The sequence below is a fragment of the Neovison vison genome, chromosome 5 (assembly GCF_020171115.1).
Source record: "Neovison vison isolate M4711 chromosome 5, ASM_NN_V1, whole genome shotgun sequence".
Lineage (NCBI taxonomy): Eukaryota > Metazoa > Chordata > Mammalia > Carnivora > Mustelidae > Neogale > Neogale vison.
This window is the reverse complement of record NC_058095.1, coordinates 93,549,572-93,574,821: the sequence shown is the minus strand read 5'-3', so window position 1 is coordinate 93,574,821 and position 25,250 is coordinate 93,549,572. Positions and strand designations below refer to the sequence as shown.

The window sequence follows — 25,250 nt, the reverse complement described above, 5'->3', positions numbered from 1 at the left end:
CACATTCAAATCGCAAAGCTTGCAATGTAATAATAATACCCCTGGTTGTGCTTTTCTCTGTATTGTTCTCTTGTCTACATCGTCCTACAATACTTTGCGAGCCTACACCCCGCACAGTAATCACCTGGTAGGTGTTACGATACCCTGTTAATTGTTATCACTAGTAGGAGATTTTTGACCATGAAGACATCCATGCCGTACTTCTCCGAAGGGAAAATGCTTATTTTACCATCTGTCCCCTTACACTTACCCTTTTGCCCATACATACATGGTCGGCTACCTAATAATGAACAGAAAACTTAACATGAAACAGTTTTCTTTGTAAGGAGCCCAACACCAGCATTCAAGGTTTCCAAGTTTTTTGTTGCATTTGTCTGCAGCACTAGAAGGAACAAGAGGAAAAGTCCCACTTAAATGCTCTTTAGTGCAAAGGGCGCCATATGTAATTAAATGACTGCTAAGTTGTTTTCAGATCATATGTCTTCCCTGACATAAAACAGGAGTCCCTGAAGAAACGCTGAATTTGTAATCTGGGTTACGGAGCCACCAGAAATAGTGACATGTGTTATACTTTCATGGTTACTAATAATAACGAGGCAAGGTGAGCTATATAAATCCTCTTCACGTTAGCGATACCAAAAATGTAGGCCTTCACAGAAAGTCTCTTCCTTCTGTAGAATGTACTCCCAGAGCAAACATTTCCCAAAAGGGAAGTGAAGCTAAAATGTGTACCATATATTTAGCATGAATATTATCAGAGCGTTTTTTTTCTTAACCTCCTTTGACTCCGACCACAGCCCCTCCAAAGAACTGGTATCCAATGGAAATCAGCAGTGCGCACCATCTTATGTCTGTGGCTGTGGTGTCTACATCCAGGTAAACATGTGCTACGTTGGGTCGATGGGATGGATGGTCCCAGGTTATCCAAAGGGTGTTTGCTATGCAATGTCATAACGTCACAATACCTAAGTAAAACTCTATTTGCATAATAAACTGAGAACTATTATAGTTGCAGCCATCAGTGATTCTTAGCTTATGTTTTCTTTTTTAAAGAATAATGTAGCAAAAATAAATCCTCTGAAGGACGGAGGACTTCCATTTTATTCATGAAGCCTCATTCCTTCCATCTCAGCCCACAGTATCTTTGTCTTTCCTGAATTTGAAAGCTAGCAAACACACCTGAGAGTAGATGTTTTCCTAATCACTAAACAATGCTGCCTCTATGTCATGCCCACCGCACAGGGTTATTATGAGGGTTGAAGAAATTAATATGTGCAAAGTAGTTAGAAGGTTGCCTGACACTTAGCAAGCTCTATGTAAATGTGAGTTGTTATTCTAACTCTGTTGTTTCCTTTCATTTCATTTGCAACTGGATAATATCCTACAGATACTAGGGGCTTCTCCATATTAAGGATCTAAATGTGTTTAGAATGGGCATATTCTTATGTTCTGTTCTTTTTAAAATACCTTTTTGGGGGCACGTGGGTGGCTCAGTTGGTTGAGCCACTGCCTTCAGCTCAGGTCATGATCCTGGAGTCCTGGGATTGAGTCCCACATCCGGCTCCCTGCGCAGCGGTGGGGTCTGCTTCTCCTTCTGACCTTCCCCCTCTCATGCTTACTCTCTCTCTCAAATAAATAAATAAAATCTCTAATACCTTCTTGGGGCGCCTTGGTGGCTCAGTTGGTTAAGCATCTGACTCTTGATTTCGGCTTAGGTCATGACCTCAGGGTCCTGGGATCAAGCCCTATGTGGGGCTCTACACTCAGCACAGAGTCTGCTTGTCCCTCTCCCTTTTGCTACTCCCCCAACTCATGCTCTCTGTCTCAAAAAAAAAAAAAAAAAAGGCTTCTCGGCTCTGACCTGATTCTATTCTAAGTTTGAAGTCTGGTTAACAAGGAAAGAGTGAAAGAGTTCAATCAGGCAGATCACAGGGGTTTTCTATGCTTGTTCCAACACAGCATAATGTGGCCAACTGATATTCAACTTGTTACTACAAATTAAGAAAATGTGGTATTCCAGAGAGGGTAAATTTCAGTATCTACCCTGAGATAATCTTTTTTTTTTTCTCCCAAATATGGAATGCCTCATGGATTTGCATGTCATCCTTGCTCAGGAGCCATGCTAATCTTCTCTGTACCCGAAATAATCTTAAACTAGTGAAAAATTTAACTTGTTTGTACTATCAAGAATAATTTTTTGGGATGCCTAGATGGCTCAGTCAGTATAGCATGCGACTCTTGATCTTGGGGTTATGAGTTCGAGCCCCATGTTGGGTGAAGAATTACTTACAAATAAAATCTTAAAAAAAAAAAAAGAATAATTTTTGATCCTCAGTTCCTAAGCACAGCCAGAGAACAGAAATAAAGCTGACCATTGAACAACACAGGTTTGAACTTCCTCGTGATTTTTTAAATAATATTTTCTTTTTCCCAATTTATTGTAAGAATACCATTATCTAATACATATAGCATACAAAATATGTGTTAATCAACCATTATCAGTAAGGCTTCTATTCGACAGTGGGTTATTACTCATTAAGTTTTTGGGGAGTCAAAAGTTATACTCAGATTTCTGGTTGTGCAGGGGGTCAGGAACCCTAATCCCCGTGTTCTTCAAGGGTTAACTGCACTATAGTTATCAGTCCCAAAATAGCATTATTAAAGATTCACAGTGAGACTGCCGAAAGATACAGACTTAGATGAGCTTAGGCAATGAACAACCAGAACTTGAAACACAACAAACCAACTCTAATTTCTAATGCTCTCATGCGAGCCAACACTTGCCTCAGCTCGAACAGCAGCACCGTCCCCCAATCTGGCCCCAGGGAAAGAAGCCCTGAGTGGATGTTAACAGTGTCCTGTCCAGCCATCTCCCAAATGACCATAGATCCCTCTATACTTTCCAGTCACAGGAAAATAAGACATTTGAGGAAGGAGTGGCTCAGAGGTCCAGTAAGGAGGACAGGCCTCAGCGGGAGACAATGCTGATGATGGTAGAGGCTGCCAGTGACCTTCAGACTTGAACCACTTTGATGAAAAGCTGATGCCTATACTTCCAGGCCTATCCCTCCCATCTTTGCTTTAGGAAAAACACGCCAAGAGAATATAAGAAGCAAAAAAAGAAAGGGAGCAGATGGGAAGAGAAGAGAGATGGAAGGGGAAATAGGCAGGGGCCAGGGAAACGACAGATCCAGCACCCTCTCCATTTTGGGAGGCAGCGAGGGGGAAGACTGAAGGAAGATAACCCGACCCCACCCGCCTCACCAAACGTTTGCAAGCATAGCCTGTAAGCCTGTAATACAATCAGTTTCAAACTAGAGTCCTCAAGTGGCGTACTAAGGAAGGACTGATCAGCTGCCAAAGATTAGCAACCAACCTGAAGATGTCAACGTCAAGGAGAACAACTCAACTCTCGTAAGGTCTGACGAGTTACTACACTTATATTAGTGTGAACCTTTCTAAACACTTCACTATGCCAGGCACAGAGCTGGGTAAGCCCTTGACCTCGCTTAGTCCTCCAAATGCTGTCAGGTGGGCCCTGGGTTCTATTTCCTTGTGGAGAGAATTGAACTGGGGCTCCATGGCTAAGCAACCAGCCCCTGCATGCCTGGTTAGGAAATGGTGAAGCCAGAGTCCATATTCTTTGCTGAACACTAACACACTGGGAGGGCCTCCTCCTCCCCATGCTTATACAGACACAGCATCAAGATCCAAATCATATGGATCCGCAGATGGGACCTGAGCACAGTTTCATACCTAACTCTGAGTGAGTCAGTGTCAGCTCCCGACTACTTAAAAAAAAAAAAAAAAAAATCCTTGGTTGGATTCACATCCATCCTACCCCTAGAACTACCATCCCGTCTCCATGGTATTGATTTATGGGTCGCATGCCAGTACCTGTCTGGTATAGCATACCAGGGCTGTACGACCTGCTAGGGTAGCTATTCTGTTTTCCCCATCAGCTGTCCCTAACCTCTTCTGGGGGCCCGCTAATTCATTCCTCCTGAAGATGCTGGCTCAGCCCAGCACTGCTTGCTCAGGCCAGCCTGTGCGGATTGGCGACAGTCCTTCCTTCTTAAGTGCTTGGTTTTGAAATGATACCAACTCTTCTAATTTATGAATTTTCTGCATCAGTGAAGTCACTTTTTGTTTCCTGCAGAATGACGTAAGGCTGCCCTTCGATGGAGTGAGTCAACAATGAGGACTGTAGGAACTCCCTTCCTTAAGGCAAGAAGGGAACCTCAAGAAACCTTCCGTTCTCTCCACCTGCCTCTAAGTTACCCTTCCACCCATCGTGGCTCAACAGATTCCAGCAGTGATCTTGCAAGACCCCTAGGTTCTGTTGAGTACCCAGGAGGAAGGCCACCCCAAAGGCTCCCTTCAAAAGGATGTCATGCCACTGCTCCCCTTCGCTCCCCAACATAAGCCAATCCAGCGTGATGACATGGTGGGATGAAATTTGAGCAAGGCCTCCTCCGAGGGCCCAGTGTGAGATCAGTGCTTCCCTACATGGGGAATGAGTGGAAAATTCCTTACTGGTGCCAAGCACATGAGCTCCTGCTTTCACTCCAAAGGCCTAAAAATAGAACACAGTATTAACCATCCAAACTAGCCGGGTGATACTGTCCAGAAATCGCCAAGTCTAAAAGGCCATTCCTCTGCAATTACTGTTTACTCTAGGACAGGCTTAACTGGAAATGGACCCTTGGGGAACATTCATCTAAGCCCCATAGAACAGCTGTGTCTTCTTAGCCACCTCTTTTATTTATTTGGTCACGCACATACCCCTCTGTTGCACACTGAGTTCTCTATTCTCTTTAGCATGATAGGCTGTATTCACAGATGGAATCTGAGATGAGCTAGCCCCATAAAACATCCAACTCTCCCCCTCTACCTCTAGCCTGGAACAGACCACTACAAGTCGGCTACAGCCGACGCCTACATATTTCTTCTCACCTTTGGCTCTCTGTGCTAAGGTGCTCACAGACCTTGGGGTGGGGGAGGGTGGGCACTGCTTTCAATCTTTCCTAGTGACACAACCCTGGCAAAGCATACAATCTGCTAATCATTCCACTAGCTTCAAGTAACTGGGTGCGTGGCCAAGCCCAAAGCCAGCCTGCCACATGCTGTTACTGTAATGTGCTCGGTCATCGGGAGTTATCTGTTCAGGTGGCCGATGTTACCCATGTGAACTTGGTGGTAACAGAAAGTGAAAATGTCCCTCCTTGTTAGCCTCGCCCATGCGATTCTACCCTTGGGCATCTGCCACCTAAGCTCCTCCTTGAATCAGAAACCAACAGAACACTCTGCTTCTTATTAAAGCTGAACGTTGGGGGAACGGAGGTATCTTCACCCCAACCCGTCAATCCAGAAATAGGGAATCCATACAAAACAGCACCGATTTACTCAGTGCCTACTATGTGCCAGGCAGACATACCAGGCAGGATATTTCTGCCTTCAAGGAGTTGAAGAGTCTCCCAGAGAGTCAGTAAGTGAAAATACAATTATAAAACAATGCGTCAGAACTCAAGCCCGCGGGGCTGTCTCTGGAGAATTCCTGGGCGGAGGATGAACATGCAGGAGGAATGTTGGGAGCCCCCGGGTGAAAGCCGGGAGGATCCTGACACAAAACAGTACTGGAGGCTATTTCTGGGGACCTGTGTCACCTCTATCATACAGGTCCTTCTCTTGCTCTCACCTGTTCCTGCCTCTGCTCTGTGATTCTCCCTGAAGGAGTTCTTGATCAGCTACAAGGGGGCTGATGAAAATTTCATAAAATTCACTACAATTCTGCGTGTTTTAACCAGCTGTCCTCTCTCCCCACCACACACACACATTAAGAATAGATACATGTTGGGGCATCTGGGTGGCTCAGTTGGTTAAGCATCTGCCTTCAGCTCAGGTCATGATCCCAGGGTCCTGGGATCAAGCCCCATATCAGGCTTTCTGCTCAGTGGAGAGCCTACCTCTCCCTCTCCTTCTGCCTGCTTCTACACACTCTCACTCCCTCTCTCTCCCCACCCTCTGTCAAATAAATAAATAAAATCTTAAAAAAATATTAAATTAAATTAAAAATAAAAATAAAAATAAATACATGTAAGCCCACAGACTCCCAACTAATATCTCATTTTTTCTATCCTTTTACCCTGCCCTGGAGTCAATGAGGTAAAACAATTCAACTATGCAAGTTGGGCCACCTTCTCACAGGCTAAACACAAGAACCACACAGGGAATTAAAGAAGACATCTACAGAATTATGCTGTTTGAAGAAACTTCCAGATCTTTTTTTATTGTGAATTTCTGAAATTCAAAGTGGACATTCACACACATGAAGTTACAAAGAGGTTAAGTTTTTCATTCTTCCCAGAAACAATACTGCTTTTCACCCATGGTTCCATGAGCTCAGGTTAGGCTTTAATTCTACGTGGCAGAACTTTGTCTTCCTAGGGAAATATTTTCTTTTGTGTTCAAAATGAACCAGTCACTAGGTGACATCAACAGAACGCGTAAGTCTTCAGTGTTGTTTTCGTACCACCTTTTGTGAACGCTGCCTTCATTTTCAATATTAATACTGGGAAGATTGGCCAGATTCATAACACGGCTCTGTGGAAAATTCCTTTGGGAGGTGGACTGACCTTTTGTTTTTCATTTCAGTTATTATGGCTTTAAGGCAGCACCGATGCCCTGCTTTGACTCAGTCAATAAATATTATTTTTTTCACCCATAATTAATATAAGGCACTGTATTTTTGTGTCTGCTTTTCTACTCTGCAATAAAATTTAATATAGACTGGTCAAGGGAAAATATCCCTCACATTTAACATTCTTAATTACATGTCAGTGTCTACTTGTGTGCAAAATGAACAAAACCACATCTTGCTTTAAAAGAAATCAGAAAGACTAAACTTAGGGTGCATCACCCAGGCTTTTTCCTGTGTATTGGTGATTACAAAATATCTAGCTTCCTAAGATGCTGTACTTAATAAGGCAAGGCCATACCCCACCTGGATTACTAATCAACAACTAAAAAGGACAGACTCTTAGGGGCCGCAAGGTGAAGGAATGTGAATCCACAGAAGTAATGCTGGGACATTCTGGATCTCAGGGAAAGCAAAAGAAAGGAAAATGAGCCAGTGCCATGATTTTTAATTCCTTTATGCACCCCTACAGAAGTTTCTTGACCTTCCTGGATTTTATCTTATCACCTTCCCAAATTTATTACTGTCAGATACTAGATGCCTGGGAAGAACAGTGAGGTGCCTTCTCCCAACCCACACCCCTCCCAACAGTGTAGAGAAAAGACCAGCCTTTGCAATTATAATCAACACATGTAAGATTAGGGTGGAGATATGCAAAGTAACCCCCAAGGGGATATAGCACAGTATCTAAGCCAGCAAGACAAGGTGATTTGTAGAGAGAGCAAAAGGAGCTTAGAAAAGGCCATCATTGGGGCGCCTGGGTGGCTCAGTGGGTTAAAGCCTCTGCCTTCGGCTCAGGTCTTGATCTCAGGGTCCTGGGATCGAGCCCCGCATCAGGCTCTCTGCTCATCGGAAAGCCTGCTTCCTCCTCTCTTTCTGCCTGCCTGTCTGCCTACTTGTAGTCTCTGTCTGTCAAATAAATAAATAAAATCCTTAAAAAAAAAAATCTGTATGTTTGTAGGTTTAAAAAAAAAAAAAAGGAAAGGCCATCGTCAAGGCAGGTGACAATCACGTAGCCTTCTCAAGTACGTTTCCGGCTGGAAGGGTGATGGACACATAGGCTCTGAGGCCACTGAATGCCTAAAGACCATAACTTGCTGGCTCAGATTCCATTCTCATCAAAGCTTCTTATGAAGCTGGACTTTTGACTCTAAAAAGAAATACATGTTTCTCAGGCTCGTTATCGTTTGTTTGCTTGTCAGTGACAATTCTTATTGTTAAAAAAAAAAAAAAAAACAAACAAGTTAGCACTCTAGTTTACATCCAGTTTATCTGCCTCAATAACTCAGTGCTCCTAAGAATGATCAGCTCTAGAAGGCTAAGGGTAAAGAGTTTCTGTGTGTGCAGGCTGGATCCTGCACCCAGACTTTGAAATCCATCTGTGTGTCCCAATGGCCTTCCCTGGTGACACCTTTCCTTTCAAAATACCTATAGAAAGAGTCTGTCTAAGGAAACAGTTAACAAAACCAAAAGACAACTGACAGAATGGGAGAAGAGATTTGCAAACGACATATCAGATAAAGGACTAGTGTCCAAAATCTATAAAGAACTTAGCAAACTCAACACCCAAGGAACAAATAATCCAATCAAGAAATGGGCAGAGGACATGAACAGACGTTTCTGCAAAGAAGACATCCAGATGGCCAACAGACACATGAAAAAGTGCTCCCTATCACTCGGCATCAGGGAAATACAAATCAAAACCACAATGAGATATCACCTCACACCAGTCAGAATGGCTAAAATCAACAAGTCAGGAAATGACAGATGCTGGCGAGGATGCGGAGAAAGGGGAACCCTCCTACACTGTTGGTGGGAATGCAAGATGGTGCAACCACTCTGGAAAACAGCATGGAGGTTCCTCAAAATGTTGAAAATAGAACTGCCCTATGACCCAGCAATTGCACTACTGGAAATTTACCCTAAAGATACAAACGTAGTGATCCAAAGGGGCACGTGTACCCAAATGTTTATAGCAGCAATGTCCACAATAGCCAAACTATGGAAAGAACCTAGATGTCCATCAACAGATGAATGGATAAAGAAGATGTGGTATATATACACAATGGAATACTATGCAGCCATCAAAAGAAACGAAATCTTGCCATTTGCGACAACATGGATGGAACTAGAGCGTATCATGCTTAGTGAAATAAGTCAAGCAGAGATAGACAACTATCATATGATCTCCCTGATATGAGGAAGTGGTGATGCAACATGGGGGCTTAAGTGGGTAGGAGAAGAATCCATGAAACAAGATGGGATAGGGAAGGAGACAAACCATAAGTGACTCTTAATCTCACAAAACAAACTGTGGGTTGCTGGGGGGAGGGGGGTTGGGAGAAGGGGGGTAGGGTTATGGACATTGGGGAGGGTATGTGCTTTTGGGTAAATTGGAAGGGGAGGTGAACCATGAGAGACTATGGACTCTGAAAAACAATCTGAGGCGTTTGAAGTGGCGGGGGGGTGGGAGGTTGGGGTACCGGGTGGTGGGTATTATAGAGGGCACAGCTTGCAAGGAGCACTGGGTGTGGTGAAAAAATAATGAATATTGTTTTTCTGAAAATAAATAAATTGGAAAAAAAAAAAAAAGAAAGAGTCTGTCTATAGATTGCCTCTCTGTTTGAAATCTCAAGATGGATTTCTACTGATTATGACTCAAGTTTAAAAACTTGGGTCTGGCTTTCAGCCTGGAAAATATTTCCCCAACACTCCCTATGGGCCTGGGTTTCCCACTGTGTTTACTCTCATCTTTCATGAAACGGGGCTAATGCACCTTGACTCATGCACTCCTTGCTTAGAATTACATTCCTGTTCCTCACACAGTTCTTTAAAACTCCACCCCCTTCCTCAGAGTGTAGTTCATGTTCCAATTTTTCCAGGAAACCTTGCCCAAGATTCCATCATGGGTTTCTCCTTTCCCTAGATTCCAGAAACAGGCATGGTCAGTATCACACGACTTTCACACTCCAGACTTCTACTCATGTATTAATTGGTCCACATGTACTATTTTTGCCTCCCCAGCTTGTAATTTCTCTGGGCAAGATGGAAGTACGACCCACCAAACAACTGGTCAACTCCACAGGGCAGGCTGGGCCCTTCTGAGACTTCTTTGACAGCCCCCATAATAACTGGGCAATAAATCTTGTAGATACTGTAAACCAGTGATAAATATTGTCCACGAAGAGGTTTTTTGAAAAGCTGAAAATACAGAAAGCACAATCAGCTTTAAAAAACCATTTGTTCATTTAACACATTTTTATTTATTTTATACTTCAGGCAAGATTCTATACTTTCTCCCAGTAAATAAAGGCAAAAGCAGCATCTTCGGGTTTACATTTCTTAGCCTCATCTCTGAAACTATTACTTTAAAGTATCTTTAATTGTCCCATGACTCTTTATAGAACATATTGAAGCTACACTGTAATTAGAAATTGTTTTAACATTTCAAAAATTGAGTTCTCAAAATTAAGTTTTTTTATTTTGTGCCCATATAAAGTTCTGGGGAAATGTTTCTTTTTTTCTTTTCTTTTTTTTTGTGGTTGATTAGGCTGGTCTAAAGGAAGCAAGATTTATCAATTATTTCATCAGGCCTCTTTGAAATGTTGATGCTGGGATTGTTAGAGCTAATGAACAGACTGGTAGATTTTTTTACCTTGGAATTTAAAGAAGCTGGAGACTGGAGAGGAATCCGGTAATACCCTCAGCATCCAATGCCTGGCCCTATAGGTAACCGCTGAATAAACAAATGGTTTTGGCATCTTGCCTGTGAAGGTATCCTTACGGGCGCAGTCAGCTAAATAAAACAATGGCTTTTTTTAATTTTAAAAAAGAAAATCCTCAATTCCTAAGATGAGCACCTATAACTATGTGGTTTCAAAACCTCCCTAGGGATATGCTCTGAACTATGGCAAAGGAAAGTCAAGATATATGGTTTATACCTAATGAGAAAGTTGACAGATGGCAGTTTTTAAGTTTTCGTCCGGAAAGAATAATTTGCAATAAGTTTGAAGTTGCAAAGTAGAAACATTTAAAAGTTAACTTAAACATCATACTGCTAAAGAGAAGACATACTATTTGACTTCCAAAATCTCCAAATTAAAGAATGACACAGGGATGATTATTTTCAAGAACTTGATTTGAAACCCAAAAGGAGGACGGAGTCACTTTAAACTATATTTTCTCAAAGAAGGCCTGAGGATGTCAGCTTCTATTTCTAAAACCTTTGAACCATGACTTAGGAATCTGGACATTGTAATCTTGTTGTACATTCAACAAATTCTTCCCTTTTATTACAACTACCGTGACAAAGCTTCTTTCAACACCTTTTGGTGACCACTTCTCTTGAAAAAGGGCTTAATCACTTCGATATCGAATTTGCAGATAATTGAGTGCAAATGTCTTTTATTTGTATTTGTTAAAAGCTCACGAATGTGTATAAAAATATTTTAGTTCATAGTAAAAGCAAAACCCATTGAAATAGTTACCCCTACTGGAACAAAAGTACAGGTAACTTTTAAAATATCAGTGTAATTTTCCTAGGTCAAAGTTCATAAACAGAACTGATAACGAAGATGTTCCCAAGTGACCTCCTTGTAATGAGTTTTATATTAAGCTATTTATTTTCCTTCACTTGGTCACACACTATACCTCAAGCTATCTATATAGCCAATGCCCATGTGGGTAGAGAAGAGGCAATTTCAACCCTTTATTAGGTCCCATTTCATGCATCTTGGAGAAATCCAAATGTATGTGAGAAAAAAAAAATCACAGAGATAAGATTTTGTGCTAACATAATTTCTAGTAATGAAATTAATAGCATCTCCCAACCTCTCTGTAAGCTCAGAAGCAAATGTCAAAAGCAAAGAAAGGCTTTGTGTTGGAATTGTCATACAGTTCTCACTTGCTCCTGCTCTATTCTCAGGTCCCTGGCTGTGAATTTTCCTTCCAGTGAAGACTCTAATACACCCTGGGACTCCAGGGCTGCTTAAGGTTTTGCCTCTATGTTATTCACCCCTGTGTGATGCAAAGAAGTACAGCGAGGACAACAGCACCCTGCTTTCTTTTCTGACCTTAAGAATATAAATTACAAGGATGGATGTGGTTTATAAAAAAGAGTGGCAAACTTTCAAAGTTAGCAGTTGGCCAAAAGAAGCATGTCTAGCTCATCTAAATTCCCTACCGGAGCGTCTGGGGTTTCACAGGTACATTTAAAATGCATTAGGAATATTCCAAGGATTTCTTGGCAGTCTGGATTTCAAGATGTTTGAGCGGAGCCCTGCTGTTTCGGGCAAATGCAACAGCTGCATTTAAGACTGTAGGAATAGAGAATTATGTAAGGCACTGCAGAGTAGGTGAGACCAAATGTTTCTGCAAACGGCACTCACAATTCAGCACACTGGAACCCGTAAGGGCAGCCTTGGGCTCACCAACAAAGCGCACACACATAGGAGGGGAGAGAGACAGAGGTGGCTGGCTCAGGCTTTCTCTCTGCTCTTTCAAAGGAGGGAGGGGAGAGGAGGGAGGAGGAAGGCAAGTACCGTCTTGTCCAGGCACTGAAGGCAGTTATAAGGCTTGGAGCAGCAGTGGCCCATCCCGGCAGGCTGGCTGGCAAGGGGCCCTCCTTCATTCAGCGTGTCAGCGGGTAATTCCTAAGGCGAGGTAATGGCTCAGGCGAGAGGGGTGCGCCGCCGGGAGCTGTCACAACTTCCATGTGGTCCCCTCGGCTACCTTATTTCTCCTAATAACTTCAGGAATCCGGAGCCGGAGGAACGGGAGGAGGAGCGCTGCGCGGCGGCGGCGTTAGGCTCCTGCTGCTGGGAGGGGCAGGGCGGGAGCTGGGAAGGGAGGGACAGGCGGCTGGGAGGGTCACTTTGCCCCAGGAATCCTCTGAAGGAGGCAAATCAATAGTCGCAGAACCAGCGAGCATTTCCCAGCGCCAGCTCCCTGGGAGGCCAGCCGCCTGCCCTTCCCGGGCGCCGCGGCCGCTCCCACCCTCCCCTGAGCGCGCCTATGCGCCTCTGCGCGCCGCAGACACGCCTGGAGAGGACGCAGGAAACACAAAAGAAGAGCCTGGTCTTCCAGGGGAACTCTGGATTGAGCCCTGCGGAAGGCGCCGGGAGGGACTGGGCTCTGCTCAAATACAGGCTTGCTGTGTTCCTGAGAAGTACAGAAACCTATAGGCGTGAAGTGTATGGTCTTTCCTCCGTGGAGCTCCTCCTCTGAGTCCTGCTTGCTGCTGGGAACCACCAATGGCTCATTTTCAAATTTGCCTTATTTGATGGTATCTTTGTAATTGAGATATCAGTGTAGAATCGCTTGCGGAGGTAGACATGCACAGACCATTCAAGTGGTTTAAGTAATTAAAACCGGGGTTTGGGGCAAATCTTTCTGCTGGGCATATTAGCATAAAAGCCCTAAAGGACTTGATCTTTCTAGGCGATGAGTAATTTTTCAAAACAGTTAAAAATCAGAAAGAGAAGGGGATGGAGGCAAAAGCCCCCCCCCCAAGAGATGTGGTATTGAAAACATATATATTTATGTAATCTTAAAAATAAAAGAGGCAAATAAAAATAAAATAAAAGAGGCAAATGTTTACGAGGTCAACTTGATAATTCCTGATAACTCAAAGAAGAAACCCTGCAATGTACCACATGAAGAAATGTACAATTACCCCTTGGCCCGCTAAATTTGTAAGATTATGAACAGACAATAGTTGTAAAAATTAGATAATTTTACCAACTTGAGATCTTCCAAGGAGGTTTGAATTAAGGAGTACTGGCTATTTCAATTTGCTTGGAGAGAGGACAAGGATATTTGGTGATCAAAGACATACAGACTGAAAAGTGTGCCCTAAACTTGAAAAAATAAGTTCAAACCTTTCTTCAAAGCTCACCGGTAAACACTTGGGTAACAACTACACTCAAAAAAACAAAATAAAACAAAAAACTACCAGGTAACTTAGCACAGTTGTTTAGGAAGGAAACATGGCTGTATCTACCAAAATTGTATGTATGTTTTTAATTAAATTCCTATCAAAATTTTAAATTATATCTCCTACATTAATATCATGTAAATATGCAAGGATATATGCATAAGGATATTCCATTTAGCACTATTTCTAACAGCATAAAAATGGGAAACATCCTAGATATCCAGCACCTTTCCACCATATGGAAACATTGTTGAATGAGGAAATAAACTTTTATAAAACACAAAGCCAAACTATACACACAGACCCATTTGTAAATGTCCAAAAGAAAGCTTCTGGGAAAATGCACACTGTTCAGAGAAGAACATCTTACCCTTGGGAAATGGGAAATATGAATAAGGGAGCAAATTTCCACTTTTTTTTTTTTAACCCTCTTGCCAGCGTGTGTGTGTGTGTGTGTGTGTGTGTGTGAGTTTTTAATTAATTAATTAATTAATTATTATTGTTTGAAAATAGAGGACTCTGGTGGAAGACAGTGAGCACAGCCCAGGCTAGGTCATGTCAGAGGCAAAGCCTCCCTCCCTCTCACACAGGCTTGCTCTCTGAAGCAGGAAGTCTGGACACACCTCTCAGAGGGAGAGAAGCTCACGTCACCCTGAGCTGAAACCTGCACGGAGAGCTGTTCCTGGGACTTTTGAAACCTTGGGAGAAGACCTTTCTATTGCAAGAAGCAGTGCCTTGTTGCACCCAGGTTCACAGCAGCCCAAAGGCGGGAACAACTCAAGTGTCCACTGACTGATGAATGGACAAGATGGGATTTATTCATACAGTGAAATACGATTCAGCCTTAAAAAGGAAGGGAATTCTGACGCATGCCTCTACGTGGATGTAACTTGGGGACATCAAGTGAAGTAAGCCAGTCATGAAAAGACAAAGAGACTGTATGATTCCACTTATAGGAGGTACCGGGAGCAGTCAAATCCATAGAGACAGAAAGTAGAAAGGTGGTTGCTAGGGACTAGGGGGTGGGTATTTGCAAGATAAAAAGAATCCTAAAGACTGGTTGCATGAAATGCAAATGTGAGGCAGGCCCCTGAGCTCAAGTCCACTGAAATGGTTAAAATGGTAAATTTTTTGTCATGTGTATTTTAACCACAGCTATCTATCTATCAATTTAAAAGTGGTGGTTTGCGTTCTACCTGGAGACAGAGAGTCCTTGCACAAGAGGTACCTATCTGATCAAGTCACGGATAGAGCAAAGCCCCTGCTGTAGAAGGAACCAGCAGGACCTGGGGAGGTGCTAAGAAGAACCACCATAATGTACTTCTCCCCACAGTAATGTAAAGCATGACTTCTTTGGCACAGTTGTCTTTCTGCGCCTTAGGAAACTGTTTCTTTCTCCATTAGAATGTAGATTGCACCATACTAGAAAATTACTTCTTGTTCTTGGATGATGCATGGGAACACTTGCCCACTCAATGGCCCATGGGAGATTAGGGTGGGATTCAGGAGGCTGCACAAGAAAGCCAGGATTCAGCTCCCCCCGCCCGCCCTTTAATTCACAGCTTATTATTTTTAACACTTACTAATAGGAGATACTTAAAACCACTGTACTTTTTAATTTGCATTTCTTTGCACAAGTAATTTGTTCCTTAGCAATACGCATTTTCTCTTTTGTGAATTATGTATCTATAGTCTTTGCCTGTTGGTATCCTAGGGTTTTTAAAGTTATTTCTGTAAAGCTGCCTGAATTTTCTTTTTTTATCAGTTTCAGAGGTAGAATTTAGTGATTATCAGTTGCCTAAAACACCCAGTGCTCACGACATCAAGTGCCCTCCAGCTTCCCTTCTTGTGCAGAAGGCAGTAAGCGCAGGCTACTGGGGTGGCCCAGCCCATCCTACAGGGAGTTCCTGAGATTGCAGGCGTGGTAAGATCTCAGGGCAAATAACCCGGATTTTGAGAGATGCACTAATGTCCTAGAGTTGTGCCATGTTTCTTTCCTTATACGTTAAAAAGCTTGAAATCTACTCAAAAATGGAGAGATAAATACAAAGGACCTTAATATACCCATTTCTAGTTTCAACAGTGGTCAAGATTTTGGCACATTTCCTCTATTCCCTTTCTTCTTCTTCTTCTTTTTTTTTTTTTCCAAGCCTCCAACCCCCAGATTCAGCAATTACAGAGATTTTTCTTACTTTATTTCCATGTGTCCCTTTGATTTTCTTAAATTGTTTTGAAGCAAAACCTGGCACACTTTATTATGCACTGGTAAAAATTATGAACATTTTTATATAATCACAATGTCATTAAAACACCAAACAAACACCAAACAATACATCCTTGGCATCTAATGGCTACTTCATAACAAAATTTTCCTGATTTCTCAAATTATTTTACTGGTTTAGCTGATTTTCTTGAGAAACTAGGTCCACAAACTACACTTGGTGTTGTCTTAGACCTAGTTTGTTAACCCCAGTGCCCTCCCCACCGCCCTCACTTTCTTTCTTTTTTTTTTTTTTTAAGATTTTATTTATTTATTTGACAGACAAAGATCACAAGTAGGCAGAGAGGCAGGCAGAGAGAGAGGGAAGCAGGCGCCCCGCTGAGCAGAGAGCCTGATGCAGGGATCAATCCCTGGACCCTGAGATCATGAACTGAGTTGAAGGCAGAAGCTTTAACCACTGAGCCACCCAGGTCCCCTACGCCCACCCCCTCTTCCTTTCTAACCAACCCCCAGCCCCGCCCCAGGAGCTGACTTGCTCAGAAACTGGGTTGACTGGCCTGTGGAATGTCCCACATTCTGGTTTTGCCTCTTTGCTTCCTTTGTCATGCCATTTCCCTTGTACCTACATCCCTGAAATGAAATGTTCTTGCGGCTGGATGAGATTCAGGTTTCATTTACTTGGGCAACAATATCTCAGCTGTGATGTTGTATGCGTACAATATTATATCCCACCAGGAAGCACATGATGTCTGGCTGGCCCATTTTTAGTGAGGCTACAGTGGATCAGATGTGACAGCTTCACCTCCTCCTTGTAAAATTCCCCATCAACCTTTCCTCTGATGGTTTCATCTGTTAGTGATTATTCCTGAATCAATTATTTCACTGGGACTTAGAATAGGATGTTCTGATCCCATCACACTTCTGCATTTACTAGCTGGAATTTTTTACCTAAGAAAAAATTTTTCATCATCGACTAGGGTGACTTCAGTTCCCTGCAATACAGTTTATTACAGGAAAGATGGGATCAGTGCTTAATCCTTTCAAGTGCCAATTTTTTGAAGCAAGACTTGGTGTTGTGATGGTACCCAATGAGGTTGTTTTCTTTCTCTCATGCTTTAAAAATATCATTAATTAACATATTTTTATGTTAATACACACAATGTGTCTTAGTCAGTTGCCTTTATTATCCTTTCTAGATGCTCAGTTTATTTCATCCCTCGCCAATGAGAGCACCTTCTTGTTGGTCCCTGTGCTCTTTTAACACAACTCTACACTCCTCGTCTTCTGTACCCTAGCCTCATCTCGGATATTTCCTGCTTCAGATCTGGGAGCTGCCATCCCCTCCATGAGCCCTGGCTCCTTCTAGTTGGGAATGAGAATTAGATATTAAAATCCAGTGCCTGTTTTTTGTCTTTTGAGGGCCACCTGGGAGGAGTAAGATTTTCCTTGCAGGAAGTGACCACCCCCCACCCACCGCCCCCAGACAAAACGTCCTTAGAAGAGGTCACTGAAGAAATCGGGATGGGGCACTGGGCTGGGGATAGGAAATGACAGCTCCTTCCCTTGGGCCTTTAGAAGTGGAAAGATGCTCAGTGAAACTTCCTTTGAGGGAGATAAACTGGACATGTAACATGGTAGCAAGCCCAGGGATAGGGAGGGAGGTACCCTCCACCAAAACTTTTTCTAAGGAGTCTCCAAAGTGTTTGAATATCTGAAAAAAAAAAGACTGAACTTCTTGAAGGCATACAGAATGGGGGTTTAGACTACTGTAATTTGGCATAAAAGGAAGCTGTGACCTCATAGGCTGATGAAATCTGGGACATTTTAGTTCTCAATATTTTAAAAAGTTTGAGATGGTTTTAATTCTTTGCATATTTTCATACACTGGAACAGGAGTGAGCCTTTAGAAAAGTTAGAAGGTCTGCTGGCATATATCTTCAGAGAAAACCTTATAAATGCTCTATGTTTTAGAGCAATAACTAATTTATTTTAATTTTTAAATTGTATTTATTTTTATTTTTTATTTTTAACCTAAGATTTTTATTTAACTATATTGTTTCAATTTTGATAATAATCATACACTATCCTTAAAATTAAAAATAAATTTGAAAATTTTTGAAAAATATTGTCACTATGTACTATAACAAAGCTTTATAAAAACTGGGAAAATGTATGTTTTTCATTCATTTTTAAAGCTTTTGAAGTTTGAATTTTAATTTCTCTCTCTATCTCTCTCTCTCTCTTTTTTTTTTTGGCCAACGATGAATATTCACTGATTATTAACAGATACCAAGCACTGTGCTCAGGGCTTGCAAAAACCCCTCCTGGAACCCTCACAAAACCATAAAAGATAAGCCCTATTATCCTCTGCGTTTTGCAGACAAGAAAACGGAGGCTCAAAGATTGCACAACCTAACCTGCCAGGTGAACAATAGAGTGCAGTCTTCAACCCAGATCTGACTCCAAAGCTTACTCCCTCAGCTACTGTGTTTTACTTAACTGCATTGCACTTGTTGAGTTCAAGGCAGTTTTTTTCTTAAATCTGTAAGCCATATACAATTGCCAGTTTGTGTTATGTTTTAATCTAGATAAGGGATCTGAGCATATGAAAATATAAAAGGAAATTCAAACACATTTATGAAATAAATATTTTCAGAACTTGGAACAAGCGTCTCTACTGTAGGTTTTTTTTTTTTTTTAAACATACATCTACAAACCCATGCACAAATCACTTTAAATTGACATAGCAGAAACCATGTGTATGAGTCAGTGTTAAAATGTTCAATTTTATTTTTTCTGTTTGTCTTCCTTAAAGTTGGACTTCCTTACCCCTCTCCCACTCATGATCACCCCAGTAAGGTTCAAATCTCCTGCTCAGACTGGACTCCCCTGTCCCAGTCCAGCCACTTCCCCTCCTCTGCCCTGATCCTCCCATTTAGAGGGAATTTTCTCCTCTCTGTGACATCATGACATTCTGTAACCTTGCTCTTTCTAATGACATTCTGCTTCATGTGGTAGTAATTGCTCCTATCTGTCTTCACCTAAATATCACAGCCCCCTTGCCGTGCCTCACTTGTGTTCACACCCATCACACCCACAACACTAGCAAGCTGCCTGGACAACAGGTCCCAGAGACATTTCCTGGGTAATGCGGGATGGGACTTCCAAGAAATCAAACCAGATAAAGGTGGCTTTCCGGCAGAGGCATTTTCATATTTTGTGCAGTTTGTAAGCCATGGGGTTGCTTGCAGGAGGTAGAAACGGTATCACTGTCTCACTGTTTATTTCAAAAGAAAACCATGAAAAATCCTGATGAAAGAGCCTCTTACAGATTGTCAAGGCAACCATCTGTTTATTTTGGTTCCACAGTCCATGCCCCTCCTTTTCCCATGCATCTAAAATACGAGCTGCAGTTCTCACACTGGATTATAGCAAAGGGGATCGCCAGGAAAATATGCGTATCTTTTACCAGACACAATCCATCTAGAGATTTAATGCAGTGGGACCGGGCTGAAAAGGGAAAATACAAAACAGAAATCTTGAACTGGAAATGATAGGGGCTTATGATCATCCGCATACAGACAAAAGATGCTCTAAATTACCTTTGATGTAATATCCAGGATTTAGAATATTAAAGCAATAATATAAAAAAAGAAACAAATGACACATGTACTGTTCTGTTCTTAGAGACTTGTAAAAACAGAGTCATAAAAATGGCATTTCTCTGTAATATCCAAGTAGGAAGGTTGCTACTTCTGTAGGACAATCTTTTTCCTAGTCTGCTGGTCTTTGGCAATAACTATTATTTTTTTTTTTCTGTTAAGTCAATGAGGAGGGTGACTACAAGAGACGCATTCTCCTTAAGTTTCTGCATTATATTCAGAAGAACTGACAAGTCTTCGAAGAGCAGTGAAATTCAAGATGATCTTTACTAGCTGGATAAATAAGATGGACATGATTGGAAAACTGATGGGTAGAATCAGATACAGAGATGGGAAATAGCTGGCAGAGCCCCAACCTGCATCTGTTCATCTGAACCATATTAGATGAGAAGGCTGATCCCAGAGGACATAGAGCTGAACCAACAACCTAGCTGCCATTATTTAAAAAAAGGATGAAAGAATACGGACATTTGAGTGGTATCTGTGACCGATCTAGTATCCATTCCAGTGCCCTCACCCTCCTTATTCTATTGTAGGGCAGCAGCAATTTCCTCAAGAGCAGAATGGGGTCACTATAGAAAGGGAGAAATGTGTCACTGGTTTCAGCATATGGCTTATTACCTTTGGTTAAGGTTGTTCTTCCACCCCTCAAACAGGTTAAGGTCCTCAGAGAAACCTCTATTTTTCCTTTGTAGCATTCCTCATTAAGGCAATTAAATAGTTATCCCATATGTTAAATGTCTGTCTTCCTAGTAGGTCACCAGCTTCATGAGAGCAGTGACCCCATCTGCCTGTAAAGATACAACTATATCCTTAGCACAGCACAGTGCCAGAGACACAGTAAGTACCACTAAATGTTGAATAAATACATTAAAGGTTGAGTAGATTTACTCTAGTTAAGTTGAAGAACTTCAGGATAGCAAGACTTGCTGATATACAACAACACAGCTATTGCTTTAACATCTGGAGGGTATTTAAAACCTTTGAAGAACCATAATCCTCAGGTCCAATGGCCTTAAAGATAGATCAATAATCTGACCATGTCCTACTCCTCTGCTGTAAGAATCCTGGTCCAAGCCACCGTCCTATCTCACTTGGATCATGGCAATAGTCTCCCAACTGGTGTTCCTGTACCTACGTCCAGTCTATTCTTAACAAATTTGACTAAAAGTCAAAGTAAAAGTCACTAGAAGTGAAAGTCAGAGTACATCCCTCCCCTACCCTCTATCCTCTGATGTCTTCTCTTCCCTTCTCTTCTCTTCTCTTCTCTTCTCACTCAGAATGAAAGCCAAAATCTTTTCAATGGCCCTTCATAAATTGGCCTTCTTTTACCTCTCTGACCTCATTATCTAGCCTTCTCCCCATCAGTTAGCACAGGCCATGCTGTGCTAGCAGAAGGCCACGCTGGCCTTCTTACTGTACCAGCAACATAGCAAGTCTTTTCCCATGCTGGCATCTTGCTCCCATTGATCCTTATGCCTGGAAAACCCTTTCCCCAGATGCCCATATCTTGTTCCCTAACCATTGTCACCTTCTCCGTAAGCCTTTTCTTAACTACATATATACATTTACAACATACCCTCATCTACTCCAGTACTCCCTATACCTTTTTTCCCTGATTTTCTTCTTCTCTGTGGCACCTACCACAACATGTTTATTTGTTTGTTTTTGTTTACTTCTACTTTTGTTTAATTCACTGGGATTTTGGCAGTCTGTCACTATTGTATTTACCACTTTGAATGGTGCCTATTAGGAGTACTACTGAATAAATATTTATTGGGTTAATGAATAAATGAATAAAGGCTGAAAACTGAGTCAAGTTAAAGAGAAAAAAGGTAAAAGGTACAAATAATGTCTTTAAGAAAAAGGAGGAGGCACATTCTACTGACACGGTAAAGATACAAAAAAGAGAAAGAATAAAGACAATAGAGCTATGTCCATAGCTCCAAACATTTCTTCAAAATTGACAAGGCATAACAAGAAGGAAAAAATAGGATACATAAAAACCACATTCTCAACACAATTTAAGAATAATTTAATAATATTTATTTAAGAATATAATTTAAGAATACAGAATGATTAGATCCAAGTATGGTCTAACAAATGAAAACTTGTAGGTATGTACGATCTCAAGTGGCAGTCTTTGCAGTGAAGAGCTGCTGGGGAAGCAGAAAGGCACAAATGAAAGGAGAAATACCTTACGGCAATTAGGTGGTGATGGGAAAAGAAATTTAGAGGGAAGTTTAGGGTCCTGCAAGATAAAGAACATTAAAAAATCAGAGGAGACAAATCCCTGGCTCCACTCAGTACCCCCAAACCATTCAAGAATCCGTACTTTGCTACACTGATGGAAGAGGGCATTACTACAAGAAGAACCCAATCCTACAAAAAGGGACAGAAAGCAATGAATAAGCAAATAAAGACTTCTTACAAATAATCCTAGTAAGATCAAAACTACCTCCACTGATTAAAATTGCCTCCAAGAAAACAACCATGAAGCAGAAGAAAACTATAAAAGAACACTCAAAACTGAATTCAACATATAAAAAATAGCATTTGGAGACATGAAAGCAAAGATTTTACATGAGAAATACATGCACTAAGAACACAAATGGACAAAACAGGAAATAATAAAAAGATAGTGAGTTTCAAAATGGAAGAAAAGATAATTATCTTAGAAATGAAGATTAAATTACAAGGTGCCCAACAAAATAAAATTATTTAACAAGGATGCTTAGGTGGATCATTTGGTTAAGTGCTCAACTCTTGATTTTGGTTTAGGTCTTGATTTAAGGGTTATGAGATCCAGCCCAGTGTCAGGCTCCACACAGGGCTTGGAGCCTGCTTAAGCTCTCTCTCTCTGTCTCTTTTCGTCTGCACCCACCTCCCCTGCACATACCTGCTAACGTGTGCCCATGACTGTGCTATCCTTTCCCTCTGTCTCAAAACTTATAAATAAATAAATAAATAAGGAATAAATAAACACAAAACAACTTAATTTTTAAAAATGTGTAACAAGGATTTTCTACAAAGTCAAGCTATCCAAGTATCAAGGCCATAGGAAAAGTTGGGAACACATAGGACGTGAATCTTTCTTTAGGAATAACATAGAGCCTAGAGTATGAGGTTCATCAGACTAAGAGGTGACTAGAAAACTTGCAGCAGAAGAACTGATGTGAACATTTATAAAAAGGATTGTCGACCTAAGCCAAAAACAAATGTAAGAACAAGGGTAGAAGACTGATGTATAAATGCTATACATCATAACAAATAGAAATGATACAAATAAAAACTGGTAAGGGATGGAAGAGAGAATAAAGAAAGTAAAATAATCTTATTAGTTATCATGTGGACAACAGGTGGGAGTTAAGGATCTAGTTTTAAATGACAAACCAGATGGTCAAATGTTACCTAAGAAAACAAGGGACTTAGGACATTCTAAAAGGTGTAAGTACTAACATAACAATGTGAACAAAAATAAAATGCTCCTAAATTCTATTCTTTAAAATTACAGAACCATAGGGGCACCTGGGTGGCTCAGTCAGTTAAGCATCAAACTCTTGGTTTCAGCACAGATAATAACCTTGGGGTCATGGGTTGGGGCTCTGAGTTGGGATCCATGCTCAGCATGGAGTCTGGTCGAGATTCTCTCTCCCTCTCCCATCTTCTTCCCCATCACCTGGTCATACAGTTGCATGCACTCCCTCGCTCAAATAAATAAAAATCTTTAAAAAATTAAAGAAGCAACAACATGAATGGACCTTATGTTAAATGAAATAAGTCAGACAGAAAAGACAAATATTATATGATTACACTTATATGTGGAATCTATAAAACAAAACAAAACAGAAATAGACTCAGAGTTACAGGAAACAAATTGGTGGTTACCAGAGGGTGGAGGGTTTGGGTGTGGGCCAGCCACACCCATTTACAAATGGTATAAACTTCCATTTACAAAATAAATAACTCATGGGGATGCAATGTATAGCATATGGGATATAGACAATAATATTAAAATAACTTTGTATGGTTATAGATGGCAACTAAAGTAATTGTGAAGGCCATAAATTAAAGAGCAAAGAACACAAATTTTTAGAAAAAGCAGAAAATATAATATAATACATGCAATTATAAAATATTATAATAGAAATGAGATCTAACATATCAGCTATATTAATAAGTGTGAAGGACTAAATTTACCAATTAAAAGCAATAAGATCCTCAATTTTACTTAAAATGTAAAACCCAATTATATGCTATATCCTCCAAATATATAAAACAAAATGATTCAGAAGAGCAAAATATAAGTAGATGGATAAAGGTATTCCAGGAAAATGGACAAAATAACAAATAGTAGTAGCAATCCTGGTGTTCAACAAATAAGAATTCAAGCTAAAAGTGTTAAAGATAATGAAGAAGGGTAACTTTTATTGCTGAAATCCAAGTATACAATGAAGATATAATACTTATGAATATCTATGCTCCAAAGAACACGGCAACAAGATTTATGTAGGAAATTCACCATTCTTAGGTCAAGACAGATTAAGTGGACAAACAAAACAAAACAAAACAAAACAAAATCAGTTAGGTAGGTCTTATAGATATATACTGCACTTTGTATTTTGATAATGTAAGTAAACATACCTTTTTATCAAGGGCTGTTGAGCCATTCATACAAACTGATCACTAGGAAAATATCTGAAGGTTCCATGAATCAAAAATATTACAAACAAAACTCTCTGATCACAATGTACTAAAGTAGGAATTATTTTTTAAAGATTTTATTTATTTATTGGACACAGAGAGAGAGAGATCACAAGTAGGCAGAGAGGCAGGCAGAGAGGCTGGGAGGGAGAAGCAAGCTCCCTGCTGAGCAGAGAGCCCAACTCAAAGCTCAATCCCAGGACCCTGAGATCATAACCTGAGCAGAAGGCAGAGGCTTAACCCACTGAAGCCACCCAGGCGCCCCTAAAGTAGGAGTCCTTAACCAATGAAATAAAAACAGAAATCTTAAACAAAACTAAAAACAAAAAGGTCATCCATTTGAAAAATTTAAAAAGCCTCCTATGTGACCACTCTTACATAATAGTAAAAACACAAAGTGAAATCAGAATTGTCTTTTTTAAGCACAAAAAACAAAAACACTAACACGTGGGATACACTTAAAACAGTTTTTGGAGAAAAACTCATAGCAGAAAATGCTTTCTTAAGTAAAAAATAAAAGGGTGTAAATAAAAGAATATAAATACTAAGCTGAAAAAAAAAACTAGCAAACAACAACAAAGTAGACCAGAAGAACAAACGAAGAAGGAAATAATAAAGACAAAAGCAGAAAGTAATGAAATAGAAAATAGGAAACCAGTAGACTTAATTGAAAAAACAAAACAGCAAATCACTAGCTAACCTGAACAATAAAAGTAGAGGGAAAGCACAAATAAAATAAAAAATAACAAAGAGTGAATGGAGATAAGAATTAAAATCATAAGAGGCTTTATTGCAGACCTCTATACAAATACATCTGCAATCCTACCTTAAATCTAATATTTTTTTAAAGATTTTATTTGTCAGAGAGAGAGGGAGAGAGAGCATAAGAAGAGGGAGTGGCAAGCAGAGGGAGAAGCAGGCTCCCTGCTGAGCAAAGAGCCTGATTCGGGACTTGATCCCAGGACTCTGAGATCATGACCTGAACCGAACACAGAGGCTTTAACTCACTGAGCCACCCAGGAGCCCCACCAT

General features: G+C 40.8%; 1 protein-coding gene and 1 non-coding gene across 3 annotated transcripts in view; both read right to left on the bottom strand.

The window, feature by feature from the left end:
* Nucleotides 1-25,250, bottom strand: part of MTUS2 (microtubule associated scaffold protein 2) — a 589,758-nt gene that overhangs the window by 65,901 nt on the left and 498,607 nt on the right. The window contains exon 1 of one of the 2 annotated variants that reach the window (XM_044249525.1): nt 12,238-12,603. The exons of the other annotated variant lie outside the window; for it this stretch is intronic. Coding sequence (XP_044105460.1) covers nt 12,238-12,291 — 54 coding nt within the window. The 5' untranslated portion in view covers nt 12,292-12,603. Of the gene's footprint in view, nt 1-12,237; nt 12,604-25,250 lie in introns of those variants that run through there. 2 annotated transcript variants of the gene reach the window in all.
* On the bottom strand, nt 2,070-2,175 carry LOC122908071. The gene has a single exon (XR_006384863.1). It is a non-coding gene; the product is annotated as a U6 spliceosomal RNA (small nuclear RNA).